Source organism: Stigmatopora argus, chromosome 1, assembly GCF_051989625.1.
Source record: "Stigmatopora argus isolate UIUO_Sarg chromosome 1, RoL_Sarg_1.0, whole genome shotgun sequence".
NCBI lineage: Eukaryota > Metazoa > Chordata > Actinopteri > Syngnathiformes > Syngnathidae > Stigmatopora > Stigmatopora argus.
In genome coordinates this window covers 23,174,090-23,189,082 of record NC_135387.1, presented here as the reverse complement: position 1 = coordinate 23,189,082, position 14,993 = coordinate 23,174,090, and the positions used below count along the sequence as shown (strand labels likewise).

The 14,993-nt window shown below is 38.3% G+C and overlaps 2 protein-coding genes across 2 annotated transcripts; one reads left to right on the top strand and one right to left on the bottom strand.

The window, feature by feature from the left end:
• The first annotated feature begins 298 nt into the window (after positions 1 to 298).
• Positions 299 to 2,348, top strand: ndufa4l2a (NDUFA4 mitochondrial complex associated like 2a). The gene is made up of 4 exons (XM_077600824.1): positions 299 to 685; positions 1,819 to 1,904; positions 2,027 to 2,087; positions 2,197 to 2,348. The coding sequence occupies exons 1-4, from the start codon at positions 641 to 643 to the stop codon at positions 2,251 to 2,253; spliced, it is 249 nt and encodes an 82-aa protein (XP_077456950.1). The 5' UTR covers positions 299 to 640; the 3' UTR covers positions 2,254 to 2,348.
• Positions 2,349 to 10,933: 8,585 nt separating this feature from the next.
• Positions 10,934 to 13,943, bottom strand: LOC144074571 (neurexophilin-2-like). The gene is made up of 2 exons (XM_077601070.1): positions 13,818 to 13,943; positions 10,934 to 12,278 (listed from the first exon to the last, which is right to left on the bottom strand). Exons 1-2 carry the CDS (start codon positions 13,893 to 13,895, stop codon positions 11,466 to 11,468), a joined length of 891 nt encoding a protein of 296 aa, XP_077457196.1. The 5' UTR covers positions 13,896 to 13,943; the 3' UTR covers positions 10,934 to 11,465.
• Positions 13,944 to 14,993: the final 1,050 nt, after the last annotated feature.

The following is a 14,993-nucleotide window of genomic DNA, read 5'->3' as shown; positions in this document are numbered from 1 at the left end:
GGTAGGTGGACTAACTAACTACAGTGGTACCTCTACTTACGAAATTCAATGTTTTTCGTAAGTAGAGCCGCATTTTATATTGAATTAGGATTATTCGTTCCACAATATTGAATACTACACACTATAAACCCTTTAAAAATGATAAAAGTATACTTTTTTTGTACTACAATATGTATGTTGGATAGTGTTTGATTGTTTAAGACGCTGGAGCTTACTTTGTAGTATATTTGTATTTGGAGCTGTAGTTCTAGGGAGACTTGACGACTTCCTGTGTTATCTCAGTAATTGATATGTTGTGAGTGAGGACGTGTATTTTAGCAACCATTACAGGACGAACTCTTTGTATGCCTTTCAGCAGTTTGCCCCCAAATGACCCCCAGAGACGGGGGAACTAGGGAGCAACGTTCTTTGGCTCATTTTAAGAACTTTTACTAGCTTTGTCGTAGAAAAATAAAATAAAGGCATTGGAAAAAAAATATTCATGCAATGGCAAGCAACAAAAGCTCTTTCCTCCTCCCACTCCTGCTCCTCCTCCTCCTCCTCCTCCTCCTCCTCCATCCTGCCTCCTTGTCCATTGCAACAGGTTGTGAACTAACTAACTAACTAAAAAACAGACTGGAGCAGTTTTAAAAGTGGTACAATGATATTTCGGACCGCAGTGGAGCAAGCCAAGAGGCACCGAGGAGTAAGTAACCTTCTTTTCTAGATCTTTTGTGTGTGTTTTTTTCCTCCATTCATCTGTTCAGAAGCTACACAGTTTATCCATCACAGTTTTTTTATTTTTTTTATTTTTTGTCAACAACACATGGCAGAATTACATCGGTCAACACAATTCTTTTTTTTCTTTCTTCCAACTGCTATTTAAACTAACTTTCAGATGCACAATCCAAATCTGATCTCAGTTTTTTCAGTCCCATCTATATTTTTAGGCCCAACACAACTTTTTTGGTACTTTTTCACTGCAATTAACACTGTTTTCCTTTTTTTTTTTTTTTTTTTTACTTAGAATGGAAAATTGTGAAGAAAAAAAACAAGATAAACTCTAGATTTCACCTCTTAAACAGTCAGAAACATGTCGGACACAAAAGTGAATTTTTGTTGTTGTAGTTTGTTGTTATTGGCACTCTTTTAACTTTTAAATTGATTGGATTTGACAGTGTACATTGACATACTACGCAATACTTTTGTTGACAGGTGCGTCACAAGAAATTGTTTTCGTTTACACACTGCAAGAAAACAATGTTATGTTGCCATCTTTTTTACCTAAAACAGATTCATTTTTTTGTTATTGGAAAGTATTTGTTGAAGCATAAAATAAAAATTCCTGATTTTCATTTATTACTTTTCAAGGATAGGGGGTCCATTTTTTTTTATGAATGATTGGATATATTATTGTATTACTGATTCATTTATATTCATTTTCAGTCACCACTGTGGGTTTTCTTTCTTTAACAAGGCTAACAACAATTCACAATTTAGAGAACCTAATCTAAAGAAACTAGTTTAAATAAATGCTGCATTTGATTTTGAATTATGTGCATGTTATTTTAGTGTTTACATTCTTTGTGTGTACATCTGTATTCATTGGATTTACAAACAAGTCAGGCAAGCTTAAAATCTTTCTGATTTGTTCTTTTGTTTTCCTTTCACACACAAAACGAATAATGGGAACAAACGTTTTTTTTACTTTTTGCATTCATCTTTTATACCGTTTTTTTTCTGAAAAGTTAAATTACTCGGCGTGCGCTTATCACAGATGAATAACAAGCTGTTTGGAGAAATTTAGTAAGCAAATGATTTTTTTTTGTATGTGTTCAGCTAATCCCTCAGTTTTTCTTCATCGTTTTGGGGATGGGCAGCGCTGGGGTGTACCTCGTCCGATTGGCTAAAGGACCTCATGTCAGGTAAGGACCTTGAATTGCTTCTTTTTTGGGGGGAAAATGTGCCATCAATACAAAACGACGTGGCTAGAGAGTACTTTGAAAGACTATATAATTAACATTCATTTTCGTCACATTGGTTTTAGCTGGGATAAAACCAATAACCCCGAGCCTTGGAACAAACTTGACCCCACATACCAGTACAAGGTGACCTCGTAGACACAAACACACATACACACACACACACACACACAAACACACACACATCAATACAACAATAACAAGCCCCTTAATCGGCCTCTTTTCTGTCTTTTAGTTTGTGGCCGTCGGCACGGATTATAAAAATCTGAAGAAGAACGGACCTGATTTCTGAATGCTGCATTCTAACTATTTTCACACACCATTTTCAAATGATCGTTTTTTGTTCAAAGATGAAAAAAACAAATAAACATAAATAAACAAACCATTCCTCTTTGCTTTTCTCATTTTGTGAAATTCAAACAACTTCAACCTTGACACTACTCTATAATTAATAGTATCGCCATCCATCCATTTTCTTTCAAAGTCGAATGAGTTCAACTCAATGCCCGAAATCAGATAATAATCTTTTTCCATAATCCTCGATAGAATAGGCCCATCTGGTAAGTGTATTTGTCACCAGCACCCAGTATGTTGTGGCTAGGATAAAACAACATCCTGTACTGATGCCTGCTTGTCTTTCAAGCTTCTTTTGATCAGCAGGAGAGAAGCAGCGCCATGGCGTCCACCTCCGATACAAGTCAACACCATCAGAAAAGCTGCTACACACACACACACACACACACACACACTCGGAAGTTCAATGCCTTATGTAACAATTCAAAATGTATAACAAAATCGCACTATAGAGTAGTACCTCGAGATACAATCTTAATGCGTTCCGGGACTGAGCTTGTATGTCAATTTACTCGTAACTCAAACAAACGTTTCCCATAGAAATGAACTAAAAACAAATTAATTCGTTCCAACCCTCTGTAAAAACGCCCAAAAGAGGATATTGGATTGGAAAAACATTTTTATTTGTTCTAATTCGCCATCTATTAACAAAGTAACAAATAACTAGTGGTTTAATAGTACTAAAATGTCTTTAATAGTACTAAAATTAGATGGATTTCGCAGAGGGGAGGAGAGACTGACAGAGAGGGGGAGACTTTTTGCACGGCAACGCGCTTGTAACATAACATAAACAAATTTAAATGAACTTGGATTACGACGCAGACACACTCAAAAATAAGTTTAATCTAACCTTACACGAAACTTAATTCTAATTTTGTTTTAAATTGTGATACCTTTCTTCTCCCGGGTTGGCTTTATTTCAAAATTTTACTCGTATCTCAAATAGCTCGTATGTCGGGGTACTCGTATGTCGAGGTATCACTGTATGGCCATTGTACGGGTATACACGGCAAAATATACCATCACAGCAAAAAATATGTGCGCATCTTAAGAGTGGTCCCTGAGGAACGCCCGCATAGCGCGTCAAAGCAGCAATCAGGTCGTGAGAATCCGGCGCAGATGCGGTCAGGATGAGACGCTATTTGTTAGGCAATGTTGCTCGTGCGTCTCTGAGGACGTGCGTCCTCGCGGCTGTTTGCGTGGCTTTGCCAAGGACCGGCCTGAAAGCTCCCTTGACCTTTAAGCTGCGCTTCAGCCGGTCGGCCTCTGTGGACGTGACGCATTGCACTGGGGGGAAAGAAGACTGGATAGTCAGCCAGCCGGAGGTCCCACACAAAAGCAGTGAGACGTGGAACAAAGATCCATTCACTTTGGGGGGAAATATCATTATTAAATGCTTCAGTAAGCAGCAACAGAAAGCAATTGACTTGTGGTTTGGCATTCAACACTCAAACCCGAAACAGGTGGAGCCATTGTCAGAATAAAATTACTGAAATTTGGAAGAAAACAATGACTAAAAGTGGATTACCCCCTTAAATGCAGCTTTCTCTTCTCTCATTCCACATGTCCAAGTTGAATCTAAATATAAAAGTTAAAATTGCGTCATTTCTGTCTCTTTTAACATTTGTTTTCATCAATATATTTCAAATAATAATTATCTTTTGTGGGTTCCAACCTGCCTGAGTTGAGTTTACATATTATCCCTGTACGTGGGTTTTCTCCGGGTACTCCGCTTTCCCTCAATCTTGCCAAAAACATGCATGGTAGGCTGCTTGAAGACTAAAACATGAATGAATTAATAAGTAAGTTGGTCTTATTGGTCAACAGTAACAGCTAAATAAATAGCATGCTTGCTTACATGCTAGCTTTTACGCCTGAGAAAAAGCTAACATTAGTGTGGATGCAAATTTGTCCAACTTTACAACGTCTTTTTGAGTCTGTATCCGTTTTAGCTACCGCAACCAAGATGGCGCCGTTCAAGTGGCAGCCGGCGGCCGTAGCTCCGTCCACTCTTGCTTGTTTTGTGTTTTTGCTGCTTTTCTGTCTTAATGATTTGATTTGGTGATTCTTAATGATCCCATTTACTCTGATTTGCTTTGTACTTTGTGCTTTTGCTTTGTTGTTCTGTCTAATCACCCTCTGCTACTGTCACAATGAAATTTCCCAAATACGGGATGAATAAAGTTATCCAATCCAAATATTTTGAATACCCTGTAATAAAATATTAGCACTGGTCTGTAAGATAAGACAGTTCCGACTTTGAGGGTTTATTTCATTTTATTGGCGAGTATGGAGAAGAAAAGGAGAAAAGTGAAAGCTTATCTTTGAACAATTGTCAAGCCAAAATCCACCAAATCTAGCAAAAATAATTTAAAAAAACATCCATATTGAGCATTTTAGAATGCCTGCCAAAAGCCTAAAGAGAATTTTTAATTTATTTTAAAGAATGATATGTTATGATATGATGATATGATTTGTTTCTGGAAGAAAAAAAATTCTGGCAGAGTTAAGCTACTTCTTAGCCATATAGTAAGTGTTACAGAAAATGGTCTTATTTCTTTCTCTTCTCATGGAACAAAACACACGGTGAGAACTTGACGAAGAAGCTGAAACTATTTATTTTCTTCCCAGTGTGATGCTGGGATTTGAGTTATCTTCTACGTATCTCCTTTCCCCCTCTTCACTGCAGCACAAATGTTATTTCATCCAAAGGAAACGAGCAGAGGAAATGCCAGTGGTACGACCCGCTGGCTCCGTTGATCATCTCCGCAGATCTTTTTCTTTCTTCTTCCCAGTTTTTCATGGCACGTACCATTTTGCAGGGACCTCCAACGCCAGCCGATTGGCACGAAACAACACAAATACGGCTCCAAAAATTTGAAGCGCTCGCTCTCTTGTGATGTAAACGGCAACAAAGCCAGGCACCCTCAAGGGTTTGAAGTATGGCCTTTTTTGGGACAAAAAGCCAAATACCTTAATGTACTTGTATCCCTTTGGGAGGCCAATAACAGCCCACTTAAGAATGCGGGAAATGTTCGGTGAGTACCACTTAAAAATTGACATTAATTAGAGTTCAACAATAAATACTGGACTCCAATTCAGGGCGCAGTTGGCTGGGATAGGCTCCAGCACCCCCCGCGACCCTCGTGAAGATAAGTGGTGCGGGAAAAAAATGAAAGAATGAACAAGAAATAGTACAGTAATTTTTCCACCTCTAAATAAATGGAAATACCGTCAAATTTTTATTTTATGACACACTAAAAGAAATTTTGATGTAACATGTAATTGAATTTCGTGTAGGGTTTAACCCTTTTAGTGAACACCACAGTGGGCAACTATTTAAAAGTTTACACTTTGGACCGTAAAACCTTTATAGGGCAAGTGGCGAACTTTGGTCATTTAAAAAAATATAAATATATTAGTAATTTGTATTTACATTGTTAAATACAATTATTTTATGTTTTCATTATTTTTTAAATCATTAATGTATTTATAAATTAATACAATAATACAAACCAAATATATGCAACAATAAAGACGAAAATAATAAAATAAATATTGAATCGAATTGAATTGATTTTGAATTGAAAGCTTTATTGTCATTGTGCATGAATACAAAAGGCATAATTAATGCATAGAAAATGGTGTGATGTTCGTTATAATATAGTATTGAATGCATGTACGTAGTTATATAGTTAAATGAGGCTTGGTTTAATATAGTATTTGTGTTCGTGTTCCTTTAAGAATGGTTAACAAAAAAAAGTGGGATTTGTCGTAAAATAAGGAAGTAAGTCCGTGAAATAAAGTTTAGGCTTGAAGCCACCTCGTGTGTTTCTTGTCCCACTACAAACATAACAAAGGCTTGAAAACAGGTCAGTGAAGTTTTATTTTGTTTCTTTGCACACTGTTTTATGGTTGAGTTCATTTGTTTCATATGTTGCCGTGGCGACCAAATTTGAGGTCAGAAAGTTAGTCCCCCAGGGGAAAAGGTCTTGTGGATAGCGCCCCCTACTGGTAAATGTGTACAGGGAGGGAAATTTGGAGGGAGAAAATCTGTCCGATACTGCTGGAAATAAATCATGACCTATTTTGGAATACGCTATTATGATGTAATTTGTACTTTAGTACATAAAATAGGCCTTTTTGGTTGGTTTTATGTATATACCAAAGTGGTGTCCGGCACTAAAGTTGAGACTGACCGTGAGCCACAAAAAAATCTCCCACTGTTTTGAAAGAAAGATAATCCTTAAGAGTTGGATATACTAGTTAAAAAATGGGAGAAAAGGCGTGGGCAGTTTCCCATTGGAAGTGCAAAGTCAGGTTCCTCCTGCATGAAGAACCAAGGAACATAATAACTGTTTGGGAAAAAAATCTCACAGTACCAGCAGGAGGGAAGAAAAATAAACAGAAAAGTGGATTCCTGGATTATTTGGCATCTATTTTATTGTTCTGCCAGTCACTTTACAATTTAGCATAGGCAGACCCAAAAAAAAGCATTTTCGGACCAATTATTGTAAATTTAAATAATAAAAATGGTACTTTTACAATTAACCTTCAAGTAAACAGAAAATACAAATTGAATCCCAAACAGTATTTTTCAAAATTCCCCAAATATTATTTTACATTTATTATTTGTGTGTGTGTGTGTGTGTGTGTGTGTGTGTGTGTGTGTGTTGCAGATGTAAATGAGAGCTTTGTGAGTAAAAAAAGTTAAACAAAATATTTTCTTCCACAAAAATACTTGAAATCCTGGAAAACGGCTCTAACTAGTTTATTTAAATATCCTAAAAGTAGGACTGATATGAGGACTCACAGTGAATGTGAAATCTTCTGCCACATCTCACTCGAGAAACAGATGGTGAGAAGTAAAAGCAGCAAAATATTCTCACCATTTCAGTCCATTTTTGTCACTTGTGTTCATCTTTTCCATCACTTGCCCTCCTCAGCTGTCTCCAACTTTGCGTAAACTTTCCCCAAGTGACAAAAATTGACAATTCTTCACAATGACGTCCAATCAATTTGAAGTGAGGCCCTGTCATAAAATCATCATAAATGTCATAAAAAGCCAAAAACAGTTATAATGACATTGAAGCTGACATCTTTTGTGTGTGTGTGTGTGTGTTGTATTCTAAAACAAATTACATCAACAAGGGCTGGCTCTAGAGGTGACTGTGTAGTTCCTTTCAAAAAGAGTGCATTCAGCCAAAGCACCTTCTCTCTTAATACCTGGAATTCAATACCAATTATCATACGTAAACTCCCGTCTCTGAAGCTCTTTGCCAATCATATTAAAGCCTGGCTCTTAGACGAACAAAATTACAATAACAATGTTGGCTAAAACTGTGCTACGAGAGTGTGTGCGTGTGTGGCAGAGGTCGGCAACCGAGCCATAAACAATTCATATTTTCAAACGTTCTTCCTTGAGAGCCTTGAGAGCCATACTCAAAATTTAAACGTCAAAATACATGAAAATGTGTGCATTTTTTAGTAATTTCACTACTTTCAAAGTACTAAAAGACTCTGAATTCTTTTGACAACATTGTTTTGCTGCTGCTAATCAATGAGTATCAATGACGATATGCATGGAGAAGAGTCTAATAATAATAAATAAATAAAATGGCGCTAGTAACGCTCCTATTGGTGTGTTTGGGACTCAGCGGTTTCCATATTTTAGCTCACGGGTTAGGGAAGAGCCTCATGTACCCATCAAAAGAGCCGCATGTGGCCCCCGAGCCATAGGTTCCCCACCCCTGGTCTAGTATGGGTCGTCGTTTATCTTGAATCTACAAAAGTGACTAAAGATGGAAATTAGCTCTCGGCTACAATCTTTCATATTTACATATATATGTTCATTAATATGTGCTATCTCTTGTTAAATAAATCAAACTCTCAAATGATAAAGTAATCAGTCCCTTATTCATTTTCAATCGGTTTTGATTGGCCCGTAAAATTTCAATTTTATGCTGCAAAGGCTTTTCTGGTCGCAATTGATGTTGCTTACGAGCGATCGCTGGGCTTTTGTGTCTCTGGTAAACATGTTCAAAAGCACTTTCATCACTTCGCAGAATATACTCTGCTGCGGGGGGTGGAAAACAAGGGAGTGCAACTAATGGGGCTTTTGAAGTTTGAAACAATCCCTCGAATAAAAGACAGCCAAATAATGTGTTTTTCATTGGCATGCTTACGAGAGATTACCAAAAGTGTCACGGTAATATGTTTAAGGCTTGTTTGTTCCACACTTTTGCTTTCTCCAAACACACCAAATCATTGTTGCAGCATAAGCAAAAGTCCTTTCATCTTTTGGCTTCATTATGTTTCCCAAGCCTTTGCCGTCCGTATTTAGTCTTACGTAAAGCACGGGAGGCGTCAATCGTCTTTTCAAGCCAAATATTCTACAGCACCGCTTTCCCTTTTGCCCAGCTGAAATAATCACAGCTGTCAGACAATGTTGGAGCGTGCAATTGTGGCACGGCGTGGTCCAACGTGACATTTCTATCAAGCGCTTCATGACCTTGCTTGAAAAAGCCATCAAGATTGGACCAATGGATGATTGGACATGCTTGCTTTGGGGGATTGTTGTTATTCAAAGGCTTCAATGGACACTTTCAGGCTATATTGACGCTCAAAGTACTTTAAAACTACTGCTAAGGTTCTAGCGTCGGCAGAATTGCAAGTAAATATCGTGGGCTTTTTGGTTTTGTTTGTGCAATTAGCCACGTGCTCTCATGCAATTAAGGCAGCCAAAGTGAAACGCGCCAATAAATAGGCAGGTTAGATTGTATATTTGTCCTGCTAATGCCATAAAAATGTGCTCAAGAGATTGAGTCGGGAGAATAATACAGTTGTACCTCTACTTACGAAATTAATTGGTTCCAGAACTTTTTGGAAAATTTCGGAAGTAGAGGTGTACTTTATATGTAAATTCTCTAATTTGTTCAATGGTCCTCACAAAACTACCAACTAAACCCTTTAAAATTGGCCAGTGTCCCAATTTTGTATGAAAGATGTGAGGAAATGCACAAAAATGAGAGAAAATTAGAAGAAAATTATTTAATAATGTCTTAAAATAAATAAAGCATATGAAAATGTGCCCTGCGCCACTGAAATAGTTCCCTCCGCGGCCGTTATACTGGGAGACATAATACCTGTCTTTGTCCGCCAGATGTCAGCTGGGATAGACTCCAGCACCCCCCGCGACCCTAATGAAAAAAAAGGAGATGAGATGAGATATGAGATAGAATGACAGCGATGAAAATGAGAGCCCAGTAGAGGGTAGCGATGTTCTAAAGTGAGAATCAATGCATCCGCGACAATATTTTCAAAATAAAATAACGGATAAGGAAATGCATTTCCTTTTGGGGGGATTTCGTAACTTGGATCTTTTTCGTATCTCGAGTCACTCATTTGCATATAAAAAATTGTAACATTCTACATGTAACATGTAATATTTCATACCTAGAGGCATTTGTAAGTAGAGGTATAACTTTATAAGTAAACGCAGGGTTTGCCAACTACCAATAGTGACAACAAAAAACTGTTTTTTTTCGTGTAATGGTAGGAAATTGAACTAATATTGGGAGGAAAAAAATGTAACACATTCAAAATTTGTTTTCTTATTTTACATTACTTTAACTGAAAGTCGTCCGGGATTTGCGGAGCTCAATTTTTGGCGACGTCAGGTCATGCGAAAAATTAAATTCTTTTTTTGTGTTTAATTGTCTCCTTCTGATAAATCTGTGTCAAAATCAATTTATATTATTAAAACAGGGGAGAGTTTTAAATTTGTTGATAATTAATGATTGTGGTGAGCTCAAAAAGGGTTGTGAAACACTAAATTAACGTACATGCAACCCCAATATTTTCTAATTATAAATCACAAAATGATTGATCAGTAAAACAGGACAAAACTTAGTGTTTTTTTGGGAGAAATATGTTAAGTTTTAGTATTTGCAATTTCTGCATAATGAACAAACAGTGATTTTTAAAAGAATGCATTTCAATAAATGAAGACAACAGGATTAGGGCCATTTTCTCATTTATTGGATGTATTTATTTTTACTTTGTTTTACACACATGAAACAACTCCCAGGTGCAAAAGCAATGATTGCAAAAATGAAGTCCACAAGAGACAATTCTTAAGTAAACAATCATACTGTACATAGATATTACAACTCATAATATGATAATAGTCCATTGACACATAATACAATGTGTTGAAATTTTACAATGCTCTTCTCTTGATTGGCACACATCCAATACGTCTTACTTTTTGCCTTAATGTGGATTGCTTGATAATGAGTGCGATTGGAAAAGCCATCGTCCAATCAGCAGCTGTACATTTTTTTCAGCCATCAAGACACAATATAAGGACTTTAATCTCATAATATTATGACTTTACATTCTGATAGTCGTATTTATTTATTTTTGTCCCCAAAACTCTGTCTGTAGTTGCTAGAAAATATAGAGGGAAGTCACTAAAGTGAGAATATGGATAAATAGTTGTTTTTTTAAGAGAGGCCCAGCGGACGAGTAGTTAGCGTGTCAGCCTCACAGTTTTGAAATCGAGGGTTAAAATCCCAGATTGAGATTTCACTGTGTGGATTTGGTCCCCCGGGGCTTGTGTGCATTTTCTCCGGGTACTCTGGTTTCCTCCCACATCCCAAAGGCACGCATGCTAAGATAATGGATCACTGTAAAATCTAAATTGCCCCTAGGTATGATTGGTTGTCCTTTGTCTCCTTGTGCCCTGCGATTGGCTGGCCACCGATTCATGTTGTCGCCTGCCTAGTGCTTGTAATTAGCTGAGATAGGCTCCGGCACCCCCCAACCGGTACAGGAAATGAATGAATGAATGCTTTTAAATCACTGGTGCAGACCTCATAGTTCAAATGAATTGCACGTCTATTCGTGAAAAACTTCAATTCAAAGCAAAAGGATGTAAACAACAACAACAACAACATTGTCAGTGGTACTGAAAAAAATGAAGGAAAAGGGGAAAATAAATAGCTTGGATTAGGAGAAAAAGAAATATGTAAACCATAAAATGAAACATTTCTGAAGAATGTAAGAATTGGATCGTATTTCATAGCAAGTCCCATTGGAGGAACAACAAAAACTGTGAAGAACACTGAAATGTTGACTGCGAACCAGTCATCCAAAATACCGCTGGTTCTGGTCCGCCTGAAAGTTGCGGTCAGGACAAACTTTTTGCACCAGCCTGTAGTCCGTGCCAGCGAAGGCAACAAAGATGCATATGACCTTAAAGGGTTTGGCACAGATCCACGCCGCCTGCGACTGGGTGTTTTCCGAGTAGCACGTCTGACCCGGGTCGTACATGCAGGGCTTGGTCTTCTTGGACCTGTTGGTTCTTTGGTAATCGATGCGGCAGTTGAGCTCAGTGGTCGCCATCGAATCCTGCTGCTTCTGCGGGTCTGGAGAGGCGGAACGTCCGGCTTGAATCTGGGAATCCAGCTCCGGTAACATTACCGAGTTCCTGCTCCGTATTCTCGGAACTCCCGGCTGCAGAACCTCTAAACCGACGGTTTTGGAAGGCGGGACGATGCTCACGGAAATGTTGCCCAAATGCGACGAGTTGTGGCGGAAGTAGACGCTGAAAGTGCCGTTGACGTGGTCCACGATTTTGCCGGTCACCAGGAGACTGAACTTTAGCGTTTTGACGTTGAAGTAAAAGTCGCCCCAACCCAAGATCTTCTTGGACTTTGGCGAGACTTTGGAGTTAGCTTTGGGTTGCGGGTTGTACGGATGTTGATCCAGGGCTTGGGAAAAGTTCTGCGGCCAGCCGTACGGGCCCAGAGATCCGTACGAAGGGGTTTTGAATTTGGTGGAGATGATCTGTAAATCCTTGGAGATGTGCTTGACCTTGAAAGCCGCTCCTCCTCCTTCTCCTTCATCTGGCCTGGCTTGGTGGCTTGAAAAAGCGGAGGATTTGATTGGTTCTTGGACCTTTTGAGGAACAAAACATGAATGAAGAGTCACTGTAACATCGAAGAAGAAAAAATTATTTTAAGAGAAATATCATTTTTGGGTTCAGCTATTTCATCTTTACAGGACTTCTTGTTTTGAAGGAGAGTATAGTAATTTAGTCTGCAGTTGTGTTCCGCTAAAACGACAACGTTATAATCCGGATCAGAGGAAAAAAGGCTAGGTTATGTTAAACCTGACACTTGTTGTCTAAAAATGTGAGTTGTGGGACCAAGAATACATTTCCTTTCCTAAATTAGCCCTGCTGACAAAATTCTGAAATGCAGGTGAATCCTGCAAATCTAGTTGTTATTCACAAGTTGCTCTCATTAAAAACGACACTTTTTTCAGTAAAAGTTTGGCAACAATACACTTCTACTTTGTAATGCACAGAGGAAATGAAACCAACTTCTCCGACCATCGCGAGCGTTACATTCTGCTCTCTATTTTTGGAATAAACATATTTCATGCGGGATGTCATTAAGCCGGATCACTTCCAGCCACCTTGGCCACGTTGTCAATTCCCATCCACTTTTCCGGGGGTGTCACGGGCGGCTTCTGCAGCCGTGTGCGCTGCTCTCACCGAGCCCAATTAGAGCCTACCGTGTGACAACCATGTCGGTGGATTTGTGACACCGTGCCAGCACAGTGTCTACACCCGGGTTGTCAAACTCACTTTGGTCCGGGGGCCATATTGCTAATGCCGACTAGATTGCATGTGGCTCCGACCATTTTATTTTTTGACCCAAAAAGTTAACTTAATTGCCGCCATTGACGCTGCTAGACATCCGATCCGTTTTTACGGGGAAGGATGAATGAACATTCGGTCATTGGATGACTAGCGCTGTCAATGGCACTGAAAGATGAGTGACCACAGCCAGTTTAAGGAATTGGAATGTATCAATGTTAACAGCAGGCACTGAGTTCATTTTGCATCACTTTCTTGTCGTTTTAAGGTACTTACAGGTCACTTCCTGTAAATTTGGGGTCGTTTTCTATTGCTTTTAAAGCAGAAATTTTGAAATTAACTCCTAGCAATGATAAGAAAGGTCTAATTCACTTGAAGTTGGAGGCCTGGCAGTGAATGATCATGATTTAGTACCATTGAGTTAGGTTTGGAAGTATTAGTAGTACTTTTTTTTTTACATTGCCACCATTGCATACTTAATTAAAAAAATCTCAACAATCTCATTTGCGTTCTAAATACAGCTTAAGATGTATTTATGTATAATAATTGTAGTTATAATAATAATTGTATAATACCTTCAGATGGCAGTAATATACAGCCTCTTAAAAAATTATATCAATAAATTTGTGGGTCTGTGTACACTAGCTGCATTTTTTTGTTAAAAATCCAGCAGTTCTTTGCGCTTAAAGCAAAAACCATTGACGCAATAGACCATCAACTCATCTATTCGATGTCTAAACCAAAGTCAAGCAAATACGTCAGTGACTTTATATGATACGACATGAAATAAATGAGCAACACAGGTAGAAAAAAAGTATAGATTTTTAACTCACCGCTGCGGGTAGAAGCCACAAACAGGTGATGGTCAACTTGAACCACACGATCCTCATCTTGTAGAACCAAATGTGCATTCCGAGAAGAAGACGGGCAAGCTGGACTCAAAAAGGTGCCTTTGGCTGAGTTGAATTCTACAGATGAAGTGAGGACATATTCCAGTGAGAGACTCAATCCACAGCACCCCCACCCCCTTTCAAAGTGAGGTGTTTCTCCCCTGAACACACAGACACACACACACATGCTGTGGTGGGCTCTGGTCTGACAGCCACCCTCTGTCCCTTGCACATTCAAATGAGATTCATCCAAATAAGAGGATTTGTACAAAACTATACTGACAAGTCACCTAATGTTATGACAAATCTGTCTCGGTAAAATGGCGAGAAGCCTTAAGATGCTATACAGGTCTTGATTAAACATCTTGCCGTCGTTTATTGCACACCTGATGACGAATATGAATACGAAGGATAAGAAAAATATATCTAGATATATATATAAAAAGTGCGGCAGCGGAAATAAGAAAGATTTTACTTTTTTCAGCCATTATTCCCATCTTGCTGTAAAGGTGACAAGCCAAAGCATGTCAAATTGCACCCTCTGCTGGACAGGAATAAAACTACAGTAATACCTTGACATACGAGTAAAATTCCGACCAAATATTTGCCTTGAGATACAAGACAAAATTTGAGATACGAGCATACGAGACAGCCAGGTGGCCAAGATGCGACAGGCTGCTTATGATAACAGCGCATTGTCTTTTTGGACGCATCTCCCTTGTGTAAGATATCTACGAGCACTGGGCAGAGCGTTGGATTTTTTTCTGTTTTTTTTGTGTTACTTGGTTTTCTTTATTCACTTTTTTTGGTTCAATTTCAAAACAGACAGGAAACAAAACAAACTAAAGAGAAAAACTTTACCACGATAGTAGAGTTAGAATGCTCTTGTTTCGTATAGGCTAGGAAATCTAATACGTTTACTTTCTGTACATGGATAATCGATGCAAATATACAGTAATAGTATTTATAAAACATCATTCTTTTCAAATATCCTATTTAGATCAATATTGGATTTAAAGATAATGTGTGTGGAAAGTGTGGACATTGCATAAATAATGAAACATGCTTTTTCATGAGGTTTTTTTTATTATTGTTGTTATTTCAGTAATACACGTTTTT

What these genes read in the sequence shown, in the direction of transcription:
- ndufa4l2a (XM_077600824.1), top strand. Translation starts at nt 641, where the DNA reads ATGATATTTCGGACCGCAGTGGAGCAAGCCAAGAGGCACCGAGGA. An exon ending in AAGCCAAGAGGCACCGAGGA is followed by an intron (nt 686 to 1,818) that starts GTAAGTAACCTT and finishes GTATGTGTTCAG; the next exon opens with CTAATCCCTCAGTTTTTCTT. An exon ending in GCTAAAGGACCTCATGTCAG is followed by an intron (nt 1,905 to 2,026) that starts GTAAGGACCTTG and finishes CATTGGTTTTAG; the next exon opens with CTGGGATAAAACCAATAACC.
- LOC144074571 (XM_077601070.1), bottom strand. Translation starts at nt 13,895, where the DNA reads ATGCACATTTGGTTCTACAAGATGAGGATCGTGTGGTTCAAGTTGACC. An exon ending in TGTGGCTTCTACCCGCAGCG is followed by an intron (nt 12,279 to 13,817) that starts GTGAGTTAAAAA and finishes GTTCCTCAAAAG; the next exon opens with GTCCAAGAACCAATCAAATC.